The 14,652-nt window shown below is 40.3% G+C and overlaps 1 protein-coding gene across 1 annotated transcript in view; it reads left to right on the top strand.

The window, feature by feature from the left end:
• Positions 1 to 14,652, top strand: part of slc24a3 (solute carrier family 24 member 3) — a 100,986-nt gene that overhangs the window by 82,973 nt on the left and 3,361 nt on the right. The window contains exons 3-15 of the mRNA XM_010749173.3: positions 1,366 to 1,442; positions 3,314 to 3,388; positions 3,516 to 3,600; positions 4,865 to 4,968; positions 5,633 to 5,707; positions 5,859 to 5,884; positions 5,993 to 6,046; positions 6,802 to 6,929; positions 7,504 to 7,664; positions 8,734 to 8,968; positions 9,512 to 9,678; positions 11,757 to 11,871; positions 12,543 to 12,655. Coding sequence (XP_010747475.1) covers positions 1,366 to 1,442; positions 3,314 to 3,388; positions 3,516 to 3,600; positions 4,865 to 4,968; positions 5,633 to 5,707; positions 5,859 to 5,884; positions 5,993 to 6,046; positions 6,802 to 6,929; positions 7,504 to 7,664; positions 8,734 to 8,968; positions 9,512 to 9,678; positions 11,757 to 11,871; positions 12,543 to 12,655 — 1,415 coding nt within the window. The remainder of the gene's footprint in view (positions 1 to 1,365; positions 1,443 to 3,313; positions 3,389 to 3,515; positions 3,601 to 4,864; positions 4,969 to 5,632; positions 5,708 to 5,858; positions 5,885 to 5,992; positions 6,047 to 6,801; positions 6,930 to 7,503; positions 7,665 to 8,733; positions 8,969 to 9,511; positions 9,679 to 11,756; positions 11,872 to 12,542; positions 12,656 to 14,652) is intronic.

The following is a 14,652-nucleotide window of genomic DNA, read 5'->3' as shown; positions in this document are numbered from 1 at the left end:
ATGGAGGTTGTCTCTGTGACGTCACCCACAGATTTCTAAAGCGCTTTTGTAAAGCTCAGTGTGATGTGGAGCTGAGGCAGGCTGAATGAACTGCATGAAGCCTGGTTGCTCAAACAAGCCACCTGTCACACGATCCACCTGTCAATCAAAGCAGCCACGCTGTTAATTCTGCATAACTTTAAGTCTTAATATCATTTGAACAGGTGAGTTGTATATAAATTCACCCTCAGTACATTTGCCATGAACGGGGAAATTAGCTATAGAGACCAAACTGTTTTTTGTACCAGGCTGTAAACATGTTTATTTCTGCTGTGAAATTGGACATTTGAACATGGGCACTTATGGAGACTGACTTGTTTTGTAGCCAGTCTCAGGTGGATGTCTGAGGAACTGCACTTCTGTGTTGGCTTCACTTCACAGCCATGGAGGCGGCTGGTTGGTTCATGTTATTATAGTTAGAATAAAAGGGATTTCATCATGAACCTCAATGATTTCACATCTTTCAAAACTCGATCTTCTTACCATGTTTTCATAAATTAGTGTCTCATTTTCTTTTGTTAATGTCCATTGATTATGAATGCATGTGTGCTAAGAGTTTGCTTTGGAACCACTGAAGCTTTAATACATTGACACTGAAATGAGCTGAATATCTTTAATTGTACAGAGCCAGAGTTTGATTTTTTTCTTTTTTTTTTCTTTGTTCGTTGTGGCAATTTTTCTGTTTTGGACCAAAGTGGTGGTGAGCTTGATTTGATCCATCTATCCATCCATCCATCTATCGATAACTTGACATTTTGACATGACACTAGTATTTGAGAATGTAAAGGGTGAGTTTTTGCATTAATATGAACTGAATGACTATATATGATGGAAAATCCAGTCAGCACTAAACAAAAGTTCTTTTCTAAACAGAAAACAGACACAAGCTGTGTGTTCTGTGGTTTGTCTCTGCTTTCCTGCAGGGTGTTCAACTATAATTGGCATTTAGAGAGTTTTGTCTGACGTTTAATTGGAAATCGCTAACAGGCAAAAGCAGTTCTTGATAAGTAAACGATGCATATGTAACATGGGACATGGCATGTGCTCCTTTTCCTCATGTTCATCTTTGGATTGCAACAACTGTTATATTTTGTAATCAATGCAGAGCCTCTACTTTTTATTTACCTCTGCCTCCTTGTTGGATATTAAATCCAGTCGTCCATTTGATGTATATATGTGTGCTTGTCACCTTGACTATATTTGTTTTTTTTTTTTAATGTTTGTTTGGATGAATCCCTCAGGTTATCCTCCTCTTCTCTTACCTGCAGTTCATTTTTTGTATTTGTGTGTATCATGTGTGTGTGTTTGTGTGTGTTCTCTCTACAGCAATCCATGAGTTCCCCAGGGATTACTTCACCAACCAGGAGCGCGTTGACGGAGCAGTGGGCCTGCACGTCCTCTGTGTGAGTGTCACATGCACCACTGTCCATACTGCATATACACACTTATTAAGCATTTATAAATTAGCTATTGCATTCCTGGAATGATTTCAAGGATTAAAGGACACAAAGACGGCAAATAAATAAATAAATAAATAAATAAAATGCAGTTTGAAAAATGATTTCAAATATGCCAAAAAATTGATAAAGATGACTGCTGATATTTCCTATCAGGGGCTGACATGTGTCTTGCATGTGTGGCATTTTATGTTGCAGCAAATCAGTGTGCACATTGCTCTGTTATCTAGTAATGTAAAAGCTTCCTATAAATACTGTGCACAGATAAAGACACACACATTAAGCTACATGAATCTGGGCTGCAGACTGAAATAGACAAGCCTCCATTCCTACATATAAAGCTCATAACACTGTAGCTGTAACAGTAATGTGTGAAAATTATGTTTTACCAAGGAATCCTTGAGATCCTGTGGAACTCGTTATATCTTTAAAATATAGCAACTGGATGGTATTTAAATAAAAGTTATCACCAATGAAACTTACCCTAATTCCATGCTATACATTTGAACTAACCAATGACAGTATAAAGGATGGACAGCGTATTAGTGATGTCACCCATAAGTTTTCAAATTGCTGTTTTGAAGCTCAAAATATGCAGCACAGGCCACGTTGCCTTTGCTGATTTTTAGATTAGATGGGAGGTGGCAAAGACGTGGATCATCAGCGGACCTGAGGCGGGCCGAATGAGACCTGGGTGCTCAACAAGCCATCTGGCACCTACCTGTCAATCATATCACATATTTAGCTGTTCCTCTGCCTCTGTTTGTGACAATGGCCATAGAAATAAAATAAATTCTGTTTATTTACCGTCCTGCATGGGAGACTCAAATTACGCCATTTACCAATTCACTGCTCGGACTGCTTTTTTAACAGAAATGTTTTTGTTCATAGTCACAACTCTTAGATGCCAATTTTTCAATCACTGTTACCATCGATGAAACACAACAGTCCAAATTTAAAGTGTGCCAGTAGGGATGGGTTATGTCTATCGGGGCATTAGAAGGCTTTTAATGTGAAACATCTGTGCAGGAGAATTTCATTAATGGTAACTAATTAAACTGCAATTCAATTGGAATGAATTAGTGAGTGAGAAGAGTGTTTCTTTTAAAGAAATGGTGAGCATGTCTATGAACATGTGATTTATGAAGACAGTTGAACCTGGAGGAAGTTTTGGGTTTAGAGCAAACAGCACGAACAGTAAATCAAACCACGACGAAATGTCTCACTGAAAGGTGAATGAAAATATACAAGTCGGTGTGAAACTGTGGAAACCAGAAATAAAGGCCTGTCTCTGATATAAGCCACCGGCTGTCAGTGTGCTGTAATGTGGACGTTTCTGGCAGATGTTGAGCAGAGGCTTATGGGTGATGTGAGGACACACGGACTGTCCAAAGATCCAGAAACCAAAAACTGCTCAAACAGAGGTATGATGTAACCTCTGTTTGAGCAGTTTTTGGTTTCTGGTAACATGTTATGTGACCTATCTTCATTTTAGTTGTGTGGTTAGTCAGGCTAACTTCCACTGTTGTTTTTGTGCTAAGCTAAGTTAGGAGGCTGCTTGTGGTAGTTTCATAGACATGAGAGTGGTTTTGATCTTCTCAAATATTTCCCTGAATATCAAAAATATCTATAAACAGGATGAACTGTGAACAGATCTAAACTAACTGTACCTGCTACCTGGCTCCAACTTTGAACTTGACACAAAATATTGGAAATGAAGCAAATAGTCCAAATGTTAAACTAGTTATTAAGGTTCTGTCTCAAAGAGAGAGAAGGTATTGTTGTATCTACTTGTTTTGTGTGTTTGCTCCCTGCAGGCGGTCTACATGTTCTACGCCCTGGCTCTGGTGTGCGACGACTACTTTGTCCCCTCACTCGAGAAGATATGTGAGGTAAGAAAACACTGCAGGTCATTACTGATCTTACATCATCACGCAGGAACTCTTGAAGTAATGCTTTGTGACATTGTTCAGTTGAGAATACTTTTTTTCTCTTCTTCTCTTAACTTCTCTCAACCAGCGTCTTCATCTGAGTGAAGATGTCGCAGGAGCGACCTTCATGGCAGCAGGCAGCTCAGCTCCTGAACTGTTCACCTCTGTCATTGGTGAGAAACACACACACACACACACACACACACACACACGTGGATACATATATTTACACATTTTTTAAGTGAAACACAAAATGACTTAACAGTCACATTCTGAACAGCAGTAATATAACTTTATCTTGCCATATTGAACTAAATGTTTAATAGTTAAGGTCCAGTGTGTCAGATTTATGGGGCTCTACAGAATATGGCAGAAATGTAATGTTATATTCCTTATTCATAACTATGTTTTCATTAGTGTGTAATCACCTGAAAATAAGAACTGTTATGTTTTCGAATGCTTAGAATGAGGCTTTTTCTAGAGAGGCCCAGAACGGACAAACCAAACACTGGCTCAACATGAGGACTTTCAAGTTTTTGCAGCCACTGTAGTTTCTCCTTCACATGAGGAATGAGAAGGTGAAACGAGGGGATTGCAATCCACAGCTTTTAAAACTGAATGGGCAATCTGTCAAAACGGTTTCTAAAGTAAAATATCCCAGCCTCATATTAGAGCCTATAAAAACTGGAAAAACGTGTAAAACAGGAGAGCAAGGGTGACTGTGTACAATGTCACACTGTGTTGTCACATTCATGATTCTGGACAACTTGATGATTTGAAGCAGCTGCTGGGATACAAATAAAATAATTAACTTCGTTTCTTATGCTTGCTTGGTGTTCATTAGATCAACATGTGGAACCACAGAACTCAAACCGGACTGTAACTGCTTATTTTAATTCAGAAGTCTTTCAAGACTTATTTGGTTATCTACTCTCACAATATTCTTGTTATTATAATGATTTGTTTTTTTCTGTTTACTGTTGTTTGGTTGTTGTTTTGTATTTTCTTATGGAGATATTTGTATGTTGTTTGAGATAAGAGCTGCAAATAGGCTACATATGAATGCAGATTCTGGTATCAGAAGTGTTCTGTTTTCTATTTATAGTCTGAACAGTATAGACCAATCACGTTTGAGTTTGAGTTGGATTTGGTTGCAAACAGTCTGTGTGGAGAGCAAACAAGGCAGGACACATTGGCCCAAATGCAATCTGGGTACCCATCATCTGATGATGATTTATTATCCAGTATTTCACACAAAGAGGGGAAAAGTCAGGAAAGCAAAACAATTTAAAATAATTCCGATTTAAACATCTGGTGATGTCTGAGCTTCGGTGTCCAGACCCAGAGGTAAATGGCATCCCTGTGAACACAAATATAAACACTGCAAGCTTGAACTGAGAATGAGTGATGACCAGCGTTTGTGTATCTGCTGTACAGGAGTCTTCATCACTAAAGGTGATGTCGGGGTTGGCACCATTGTGGGCTCAGCCGTCTTCAACATCCTCTGCATTATTGGAGTGTGCGGGATATTCGCTGTGCAGGTACAAAACACACACACTAGAGCCATTCATGGGTATATACTGTATATATGTATATATCTGTCTGTCTCTCTCTGTGTCTGTCTCTTCCTGTGTGTCTCTCTCTGTCTGTCTGTCTGTCTGTCTGTCTGTCTGTCTGTCTGTCTGTCTCTCTCTCTCTGTCTGTCTGTCTCTCTCTCTCTATCTCTCTGTTTCTCTCTATCTCTGTTTCTCTCTCCGTCTGTCTGTCTCTCTCTCTATCTGTCTGTCTGTCTCTCTCTGTTTCTCTCTCTGTCTGTCTCTCTCTCTCTCTCTCTCTCTGTCTCTGTCTATCTGTCTGTCTCTCTCTCTCGTCATAACTGCATCTATTTTTGCAGTGAAAGTGTGTGTGTCAGAAAATGATATCTGTGCTGTTCACTGCTGTAATCCCATGAGGAAAAGAAAAACATACTTTAAAAGATTTTTTTTTCTTTTTAGATTACATGTTATGTAACAGACATGTACTCACACACACAGAGCTTGGCTTATCTTGTAGTGCACAGTAGTGTGTACCTTGTGGGATATGTTACTCAACAGGACAAAAATGGTTCAGTGTCTGCAAGTTTTACCATCATCTCACTCTTGTATCTGTCTGTCTCTCCGTCCGTCTCTCCGTCTGTCTCTCCGTCTGCCCGTCTGTCTCCTCCAGACAATACGTCTCTCCTGCTGGCCTCTGCTCAGAGACTCCGTCTACTACACACTGTCTATCTCTGCTCTTATAGTGGTAAGAAAGAGCTTGATACAACACATTAACACTGTAAATACAAAGAGACATGCTGGAGGCTGTTGGATGCAACTAATGCATTACTATATGTGTGATTTAAACAGCTATTTTTGATATATTCAAATCTGTATTTTCCTCTTCCATATTACAGTTCATATATGATGAAAAAGTGGTTTGGTAAGTAATTTTTTTTAAGTACTGATTGTTTAAAATGAATACAGTGAAAATAAAGTGAATAATTAATGACACTAAATCATTCACTTTGATCCAAACTGTGTTTTCCAGGTGGGAAGCTCTCACGTTGATTCTGATGTATTTCGTCTACATTTTGATCATGAAGTAAGTCATTCGTTTCTGGTATCACACAGTTCTAACACATCTTCTTAAAGAATTAACGGGTCACTGACAAACTGAGGACACTTCACAGCTGGCCTGTAGATCATGATTAACCTGTGAAACATGTTTAAAACATGGAGGTTTTTGTTGTAAGCAACTGTAACAATTGTCACATTCGTGGCAGTACATTAATGGACTTGCCTACATGGAGTGCATTATTTTTCATAACCACATGGGTCAGAGTGGTTTATTCCACTTATACCATGACCACGTTGTAAATACTATTCATTTTTGTTTTTGGAAAAATGTTTTGGCACTTTGTGAGCAAGTCTTGTAATAAACATCACCGACTTTCAGATGTATGAGTATTAAACCAGCAAGGACCACACCATCAACAAGATCTGTTTAAATAATTTATTGACAAAAATAAAGTTGCACACTGATTACTGTACACTATACAGCCAATCAGAATAACAAATATTCTCTGTGGCCTGGGTAGAAATAGTGGTATTTAATGTTTATAGAAATATTAAGAAAAATGAAAACGACATTAAAGATACAGTAAATGGCAGATACTAAAACAAAAAAACTAAATCAGTTCTGGATTTTATTCTGGTCAGAGTACAGTTGATTTAGAGCTCCGGAGCAGCTCAATAAAAGCAAAGAATTTGTGATTAAAAACTCAAGTCATGGTACACATATTGACACTGTATACTAATGATAGAAGTGAATTGGATTTTAAGTCACATCTGTTTCAGGATGAACTCCCATGTTGTTCGTTTTCTGGAGAGGCGGAAGAAGAACTCGTCCACTTTGAGGAACGGAGCAGCCAGTAACACTGAACTAGACGATGGCTGTGATGCGACCGCTGTTCTACTGAAGAAAGGTGCACAGCAGCTAGGCATACAGAAGTGTTGTTAGAAATTAAATAGATTACATAACTCCGTCTTAAATGACAAATGTTTCCATTTTTTTCTATTTCTGTTTCTGTACCACACAAAGAAATCATGTTGATTACTAATTATGTGTTTTTCATTCTCAACGGCTGTTTCCCCCTGATTCCAGTCTTTAAGCTAAGCTAAGCTAAGCTGAACGCCTCCCTGCTCTAAGATATGAAAGTGGGCTCTCTGGCTCTAAATAGGTCCTTTTGCATTTTTTGCATGTTTGGCAGCTGCTGTAATAAACAGTAGGGGTATGCAATCTGCAACTACACCGCTAGATGCAACTAAATCCTACACACTGATCCTTTAAGCCCCACCTCTTGACTGCAGAGTTTGATCAGATGTGATATAGAATGATGGAATCACTGCTATGCTTTCAAAAAATGCTTTCAGTCGCTCAATCATCTCTGAATCTGAATTGTATGTTCTGGCACAGATATTACAAGGTATACAACATAGCAGATGGACATGTTCTCCTGTGGTATATTGTGTGATTACATGCCTATTTGTGTCCTACAGCGAACCACCACAGGAAGCCGTCAGTGCTGATGGTGGACGAGCTGCTGTCAGCCTACCCCCACCAGCTGTCCTTCTCCGAGGCCGGCATGAGGATCATGATCACCAGCCACTTCTCCCCCAGAACTCGCCTCACCATGGCCTCACGAATGCTCATCACCGAGGTGAGGATTCACACACCAGCACTCTACAACTGCACTTTTGATTGAAAAAAAAGAGGGTAAAAAAAGATTGCTGCCATTTCCAATTTGAAGCAGTCCGCAGTGTGTTTTTCTCCGAGGGAAGAGTGTTTCAGACAGCCTCTCTAACAAGGTAATCTGGTGCAGCACAGAGGACCCGGCCTACAAATCAGCTCCACCATTGAACGTTCTCAGCATTGCATGTTTTTTTTGTACATTTCTCGAAAACTAGTCAAAACATGATGTAGAACACCTGGTCACATCTGTCTCATTTGTTATTTTACAAATGTAAATCACAGTGTGCCTTGGTAGCTGAATGGTTACTGTGCATGCTGCCTGGCTACTCCTGTCCAACAGAGGGGAAAAAAATATCTGACAAATGTAAATGACAAAGTTGTTAAATTACACTAAATGAAGCTGCCGACGCTGCTACCAGTCAAACCACCAACCAATTTGAAAGAAACTAAAAATAAAATATATAATCAAAAGAGTCATAGTTTGGGGCAATTTGTTCTCAAAATCTTGCTCGCTGTTTCCATTCCAGTCTGTTCCCATGGAGACACACGGGGTCTGACTAATACCTGGAACACAGTCACAGCAGTAGACTCCCGTAATGGAACCCAGTTAACTACTCCAGCAAGTAGTCCCAGTCTTAGTAACGTAACCTGTAACGGAGACGATGTCTAGTCCCAGACAATTACCGTTTGCAGTTTCCCAAACTGAATGAATACCACGCATTTTTTTTTAGATGTATTGCTTCATTAAAGTTGACTTCCAGTGTTCTTATTCATATCTCTTTTCATGTTAAATATTTACAGGATGTGACAATGTGGAGATCTTTAGTGATGAGTCAGCTAGCTAATGCTGATTTGAGCACATTCTACTGTAAATGTCTAGTTGAACAATGAAATTGCCCGATCAGAACTACTTAACTACTAGAACTACTAACTGGTTTTAATTCATTTTCTGACTATGAAAACTGTGTGTGTGTGTGTGTGTGTGTGTGTGTGTGTGTGTGTGTGTGTGTGTGTGTGTGTGTGTGTGCGTTATACAGAGGCAGCGTCTAATCAACACACGGACTCTGACCAATGGTGACTCCGATGTTCAAGTTAAAGGAGCAAGTAGGCGGGGCATAGAAAATGGACTGTCCGGGGCCGAGAGAGGCATTCGCCGCGACGACCAAGAGGAGAGTAACGAGATGGAGAATGAGGACAACGAGAACAATGAAAACGACGAAGAGGAAGAAGAAGAGGATGGAGAGGGACCCTTTGTACCCTTCCAGTGCCCAGGTACCTGCTACAGACACAGCTGTGTTACTGGAAATTATTTATTTAGTGTGTGTTTAGTTTGTAAAACTGTAATTGTGTTGGACAATTTTGATTGATATATCAGCCCCAGTTTCAGATGTAAGGTAAATATGGACAGCTGTACACGTGTATTTGTTATTGTGATCAAAAATCGACAACTTTGCTAACAGCCAAACATCAAGCAGGGTCAACACCACAAGACATATCAGCCAGCTAATATTACTGACTCAAGTTCAGTAAATGATTTATATTTATGTGTTTTTGGATTCCACCCTCATGAATTGTAGGCTTGAAGTTTCTCCTGCTTTCATGTCCTCATGAAATACAGTGTTTAACCACTCATCTGTTCATCTGTGTCACAGCATGATCAAATGTGTGTCAGATATTGTACCAGTGCATTAATTACATGTGTATCAATCAAGTGGACATTTCAGTATAAAAGGATGTCTTTTCTCTAACACAGTCCACATATCTGTCTTGACACTGTATCTTTATCACAGTAAGTGTGTACCTGTGTGTTTGCAGCCGGTTTTTGTAACAAGCTGAAGTGGCTGCTGGCTTGGCCTCTGTGCCTGCTCCTGTACTTCACCGTCCCCAACTGCTCCACACCTCGCTGGGACAACTGCTTCATGCTGTCTTTTGCTGCCTCCACCCTGTGGATCGCCGGCTTCTCCTACATCATGGTCTGGATGGTGAGAGACGGGGGAGACAAAGGAGGGGAAGGCAAACTGACAGAGATGTAGAAGAAAAAACATTTTTTCAGTTCCACCTCAGCCTGCTGTTCTTTTTAAGTTAATTATGCTTGTGTTACATCATTAATATCTCTAGTAGCAGTCAACATATGTAATTAATAAAGGGTCCTTTAGCTATATAAACCAAAATGAAATGTCTGAAAATTGTCTGAAATGGAATGAAAGAGAAAACCAGACTGGAGCAGGGAGGAAGAGGTGCAACAGTGAAAACATCCAGAAAGGGTACATTGACAAGAAAAGCAAGAACAACACTGTGAACAGAATCAATAACAGTTTAATGTTTTCATCTGCAGGCCAGAGGAATGCTGAATGAGAGAACATTAACAGTGGTGGGTAGCTGATTAGCTAAAACTACCACCACGATAGTGCATTGTTTATAGATAGATAGATACTTTATTGCCCTTACAAGGAAATTTGTTACCACAGTCTGTACAGAGCCTCAAACATATACACAGATACACAGAAACACCACAACATAGCAACAAGAATACACATTCAATACAGCACATTTGTCACATTTACTATGATGGCAGATACTTTATTGTAGTAGTACCTGGTGTCTTAGATGGTGTGTGCACCTGCATCTATTGCACAACCATCTCAGACCCAATATTAACTCCTCAGGAGAAACAGAATAAGCAACTTTTTTTCTTAAAGCAACCAACATTTTCATATGAACAACTGCACTACACCCATACATAGCTGACATTAGCTGTTAGGTTGTGAACATAGATAAGCACCTTCAGGAGGTGGTAGAGACCAAAAGAGAGCTAAAAGGTGGCTGAATATTGTACTATCATTCATCAGGTGGACAGAAACATGACCAATAATGAATGCTAATGCTGCTCTGTAACTGTTGCTAAAGTGGCCATAGTTTCCTATTTTTTTAGATGCCTGCTGATTTTTTATAAAGTTGACATGGCTAACATGTTGGCATGCTACTGAATGTCTACCAAGAAGAATGTAGTATCATCAGCATTAGGAAAGGAATTTTGGCTTTCCAGTTGCTTTAATTGGTTTTCTAAGTTGCGACATTGTACAACATTGATATAGGTGTGAGTTAGCAAATTAAAAACACTAATATCAGTGTCAATATAAAGCATTTTTAAAGTCTGTGGAAAGTCAGAATAAATGTGTTCTGAGTTTGGTTTAGGTGTGAAAATCAGCTAAAAATGAATTCTCAGCTCCAGGACTGTGGGGGTGTGTCCTCTGAATGTGCTAAAACCAGTCAAGAGCAGTCAAGCAGCCATTTTGAAGTGCCTGAAACATGTCAGATGAGTTCAGAAAATGACATGACTAACTTTGAAACACTGAGCGAGATGAATTCATCTCTATGTCTATGCTAGAGGTGCAGGGGTATGCTCAGGGTGGCCTCAGCGTGTCATCGAGCCACCCTTTAAGGACCGCCCACGACTGAAAACTGTTAAAAAACTGTTTGAACCTCTAACTCCACATTTCACTAATATATCGTTCAAAGTCTTTTCACATGGCTAGCCCTGTTTTATGTTGAAATAGGAATAGTGAATTTCCAAAGTTACGTGTGCATATATGGATATGTTTGTGCAGTTGTTTATGTTATCTCAGTAATGTTTCAGTTTTACAAAACAAAAATTCCAAAAGAGGAAACAAGGCTTCAGTAAAATAAAGAAAAGTCAATCCTGTGTGTTTATTGGAGGACTTCTCAGTGTTAACTGGCTGTCGAGCTTTGAACAAAAAGTAAGTGCTGCAAGGGCAGTACAATTAGCACCTGATAAAGTTCATATGGTGAACATGTCAGCAGAAAGGGGCTTATTTACAGATTCAGTCGACACACAGCAGCAGCATTAGCATTCATTTGGAGACGTGTTTCTGCCTAACTGATGGTGCCCTGTGGCGGTCCTGACTACAGAGCTGTTTTTGTGTGTGAGTGGATCCCTGTTTTGTTTATCTGGTGCAGGCGTCTGAGTGCGCACAAGGACACACACATCTGCCAAAATACAAGCAGTAATAATGTCTCTCTGTCTTTGTCTGTTGGCCAGGTAACAGTGATTGGTTTCACACTCGGTATCCCAGATGTCATCATGGGCATCACCTTCCTGGCAGCCGGCACCAGCGTCCCGGACTGCATGGCCAGCCTAATCGTGGCACGACAGGGTAATCACACACACACACGCAAAATGACAAGTTAGCAAGCTGTCATTTAAGACAAACACACACACCTGGAAGCCAAACAACAGAATCAGAAGTGAGGCCGCTGTCAAAGAGGGGAGGAGATGACAAGAGATGGGGGTGGAGGAGTGTGTGTGGTGTGTGTGTAAGTGTATATGTGTGTGTGGGGGGGGTGGACCTCTCATTTTCGTCCGCTGTCCCTCCTCTGTCCCTATGGTGAGGCTGTAAAAGAAGGGAGAGGGAGGGGTGTTGGTGAGGGAAGACAGCTCGACGGGGTCCCGTCCTCCATCCTTTCATCTGAGTTTATTCTTGCTCCTGTCATCAAATATTTAAAGGACTGTCTTTCTGTCTGTCTGTGTGTGTGTGTGGGGGGGCTCACCACTGCAGTTTAGTCGTCCCACTTTGTAGCTGCTGGCGCTTGGTTGTTTCTGTGGGACGTCAGTTGGACAGATGACTCCACTGATCTCGCCTGTATCAACCTACCTCTGTCCCAACCTGTCACAGCCTCCCCCCTCTCATCTCACACCCCCCGTGTACCTTCCTGTCTCCTCGTTGCCCACTCACTTTCCCTTTCATGCTGTCTCTCTGTACCTCTCTCTTTCTGTCCCCTCTGCTTCTCTTGCTTTATACAACTCGATCTCTGTCTGTCTGGCCAGGAATGGGAGACATGGCGGTGTCCAACTCCATCGGGAGTAACGTGTTTGACATCCTAGTGGGGCTCGGCCTCCCCTGGGCTCTGAAGACTCTGGCTATCAACTACGGCTCTGATGTAAGATGCACACACACTTCTCAGTCACATCAGAACCTGTTGAATCATCAAATACGGACTCTTAAGTTTTAGCAGTGACCTTGTTGTCTTTGCATGACATTTCAACACTTCCTGTTTGCATTGCCCAAAGCAGGATGGGATTTGTAGTGTCAAAACCCAAAACACATCAATAAGAAAAAGAAAAACACAATGTGGATGACAGAATGAAAGCTAGATTTCTTTTGTTTAACTGTTGCAGAGGCTTCCTCATGATGCTGACTCACTAAAAACATATGCTCAAACACACTAATACACATACACACTGTGTGTGTATGAGTTATATTAAAGGTCCAGTGTGGAACATTTAGATAGAATATCTAAATAGAATATTGATAACTATGTTTTCATTAGTGTATAATCAGCTGTAAAATAAGAATTGTTGTGTTTATGTTACTTTAGAGTGAGACTGTTATATCTACAGAGTGAGCAGGTCCTCTTCCACGGAGTCCGCCTTGTTAAATGTTTCTACAGTAACCCAGAATGGACAAACCAAACGCCGGCTTTGCATAGGACCCTTCGCATTCGTCACAAGTTTTACGTCCACTGTAATTTCTACTCTATGCTTGAAACAGAAAGGTGAGGTGAGGGTTATTAAGCCGGTTGCTTTCTGCAACTTTACCACGAGACACTGATTAATTCTACATGCTGGCCCTTTAAAAATGTCCCTCTTGTCCGTAACATAGCAGGTCAGCACACTTCAGTGTAAGAACAGTTTATCATCAGCTGCTACTACAACACTGAAATATTTGTCTCTAAGATTTCTGCTCCCACTACAATGGAAGTTAATGAAATTTTGACATTTGCGATGACATTTATAAAAATGGCTAGATACCACTAAATTGAATTGAAACTACGTTAGGTTTGTTTTACCCTTTGAAAGCCAACATATCTGCAGAGTGCAGCTCACAGTCCACAGGACGGAGCAGGACACTGAATTAGAGCTGGCCTTTGTTTGATGTTGTCTTTTCATGGTTTAACATGCAGGCCGGCTGGAAACTGGAGTCACTATCACACAAGCATCTTTTTATGTGAAATCATGTACAGGACTAAATGGTGTGTTTGCATATAGTTAGCAGCAGAACAAATAAGACACACATCATCATCAGCATGTTTTTGAGAGTTTTGTGCAGTGATAATACATAGCTGATGGTTGAAGTTGGAAAATATGATAAAGACAGTAAACGATGCTGTGTGCTAATCTGTGCACTTGAGATAATAAAACACTTAGCACATATAGCGCATTTAAAAAAATCATCTCAAATATCCCCAAAATAAGTCAACAGTGTAAGCTGATACACTGCTGCATGAGATAACACAAGCTGAATGAAAACACCAACCACACGATAGAAACTAGAACAACCAAAAGCAATTAAGTGTCAGAGAAATAAGCATGAACAGAAGAAGTAAGACTGTGATATTAAATATGTTTCTGTGTGTGTGTGTGTGTGTGTGTGTGTGTGTGTGTGTGTGTGTGTATGTGTGTGTGTGTGTGTGTGTGTGTGTGTGTCTGGAGGGAGCGAGAGAGAATGAGTGTGGAATTAGTTGCCGAGTTACTGGTTTGATAATGAAAGCAGCTGCATTATATACCACACCATGTCAAATTATCGACACAAATAAATTAAATTAGTGTCTTGCTGTTGTACAAAGAAATGAACTCGGGTGAAGCAAAGCGGTGCAGATAAAAGCGGAGGTGTTAGCCGAGGTGTGCATGTGCTTGTGTTCACTGCACAGAGCCAACATCGAGGCATTTATTTTGCATAAGGTCGAAGGTCAGGAACAAAAGTAACACAGATAAAAGTCTAAATAAAGTAAATATGATAATGACATAAAACCTGCATTCTCTCTAACTCCCAGCAGGGGGCGACTCCACAGGTTTATTTACATTAATTCTGCTTCCTCGAGCAGATCCTCTGATCACGGTGATTCCATTGGAATGAATTGATTATTGTGAAATTTTT

The sequence above is a fragment of the Larimichthys crocea genome, chromosome III, assembly GCF_000972845.2.
Source record: "Larimichthys crocea isolate SSNF chromosome III, L_crocea_2.0, whole genome shotgun sequence".
NCBI lineage: Eukaryota > Metazoa > Chordata > Actinopteri > Sciaenidae > Larimichthys > Larimichthys crocea.
This window is presented reverse-complemented; position numbering and strand designations above follow the sequence as displayed.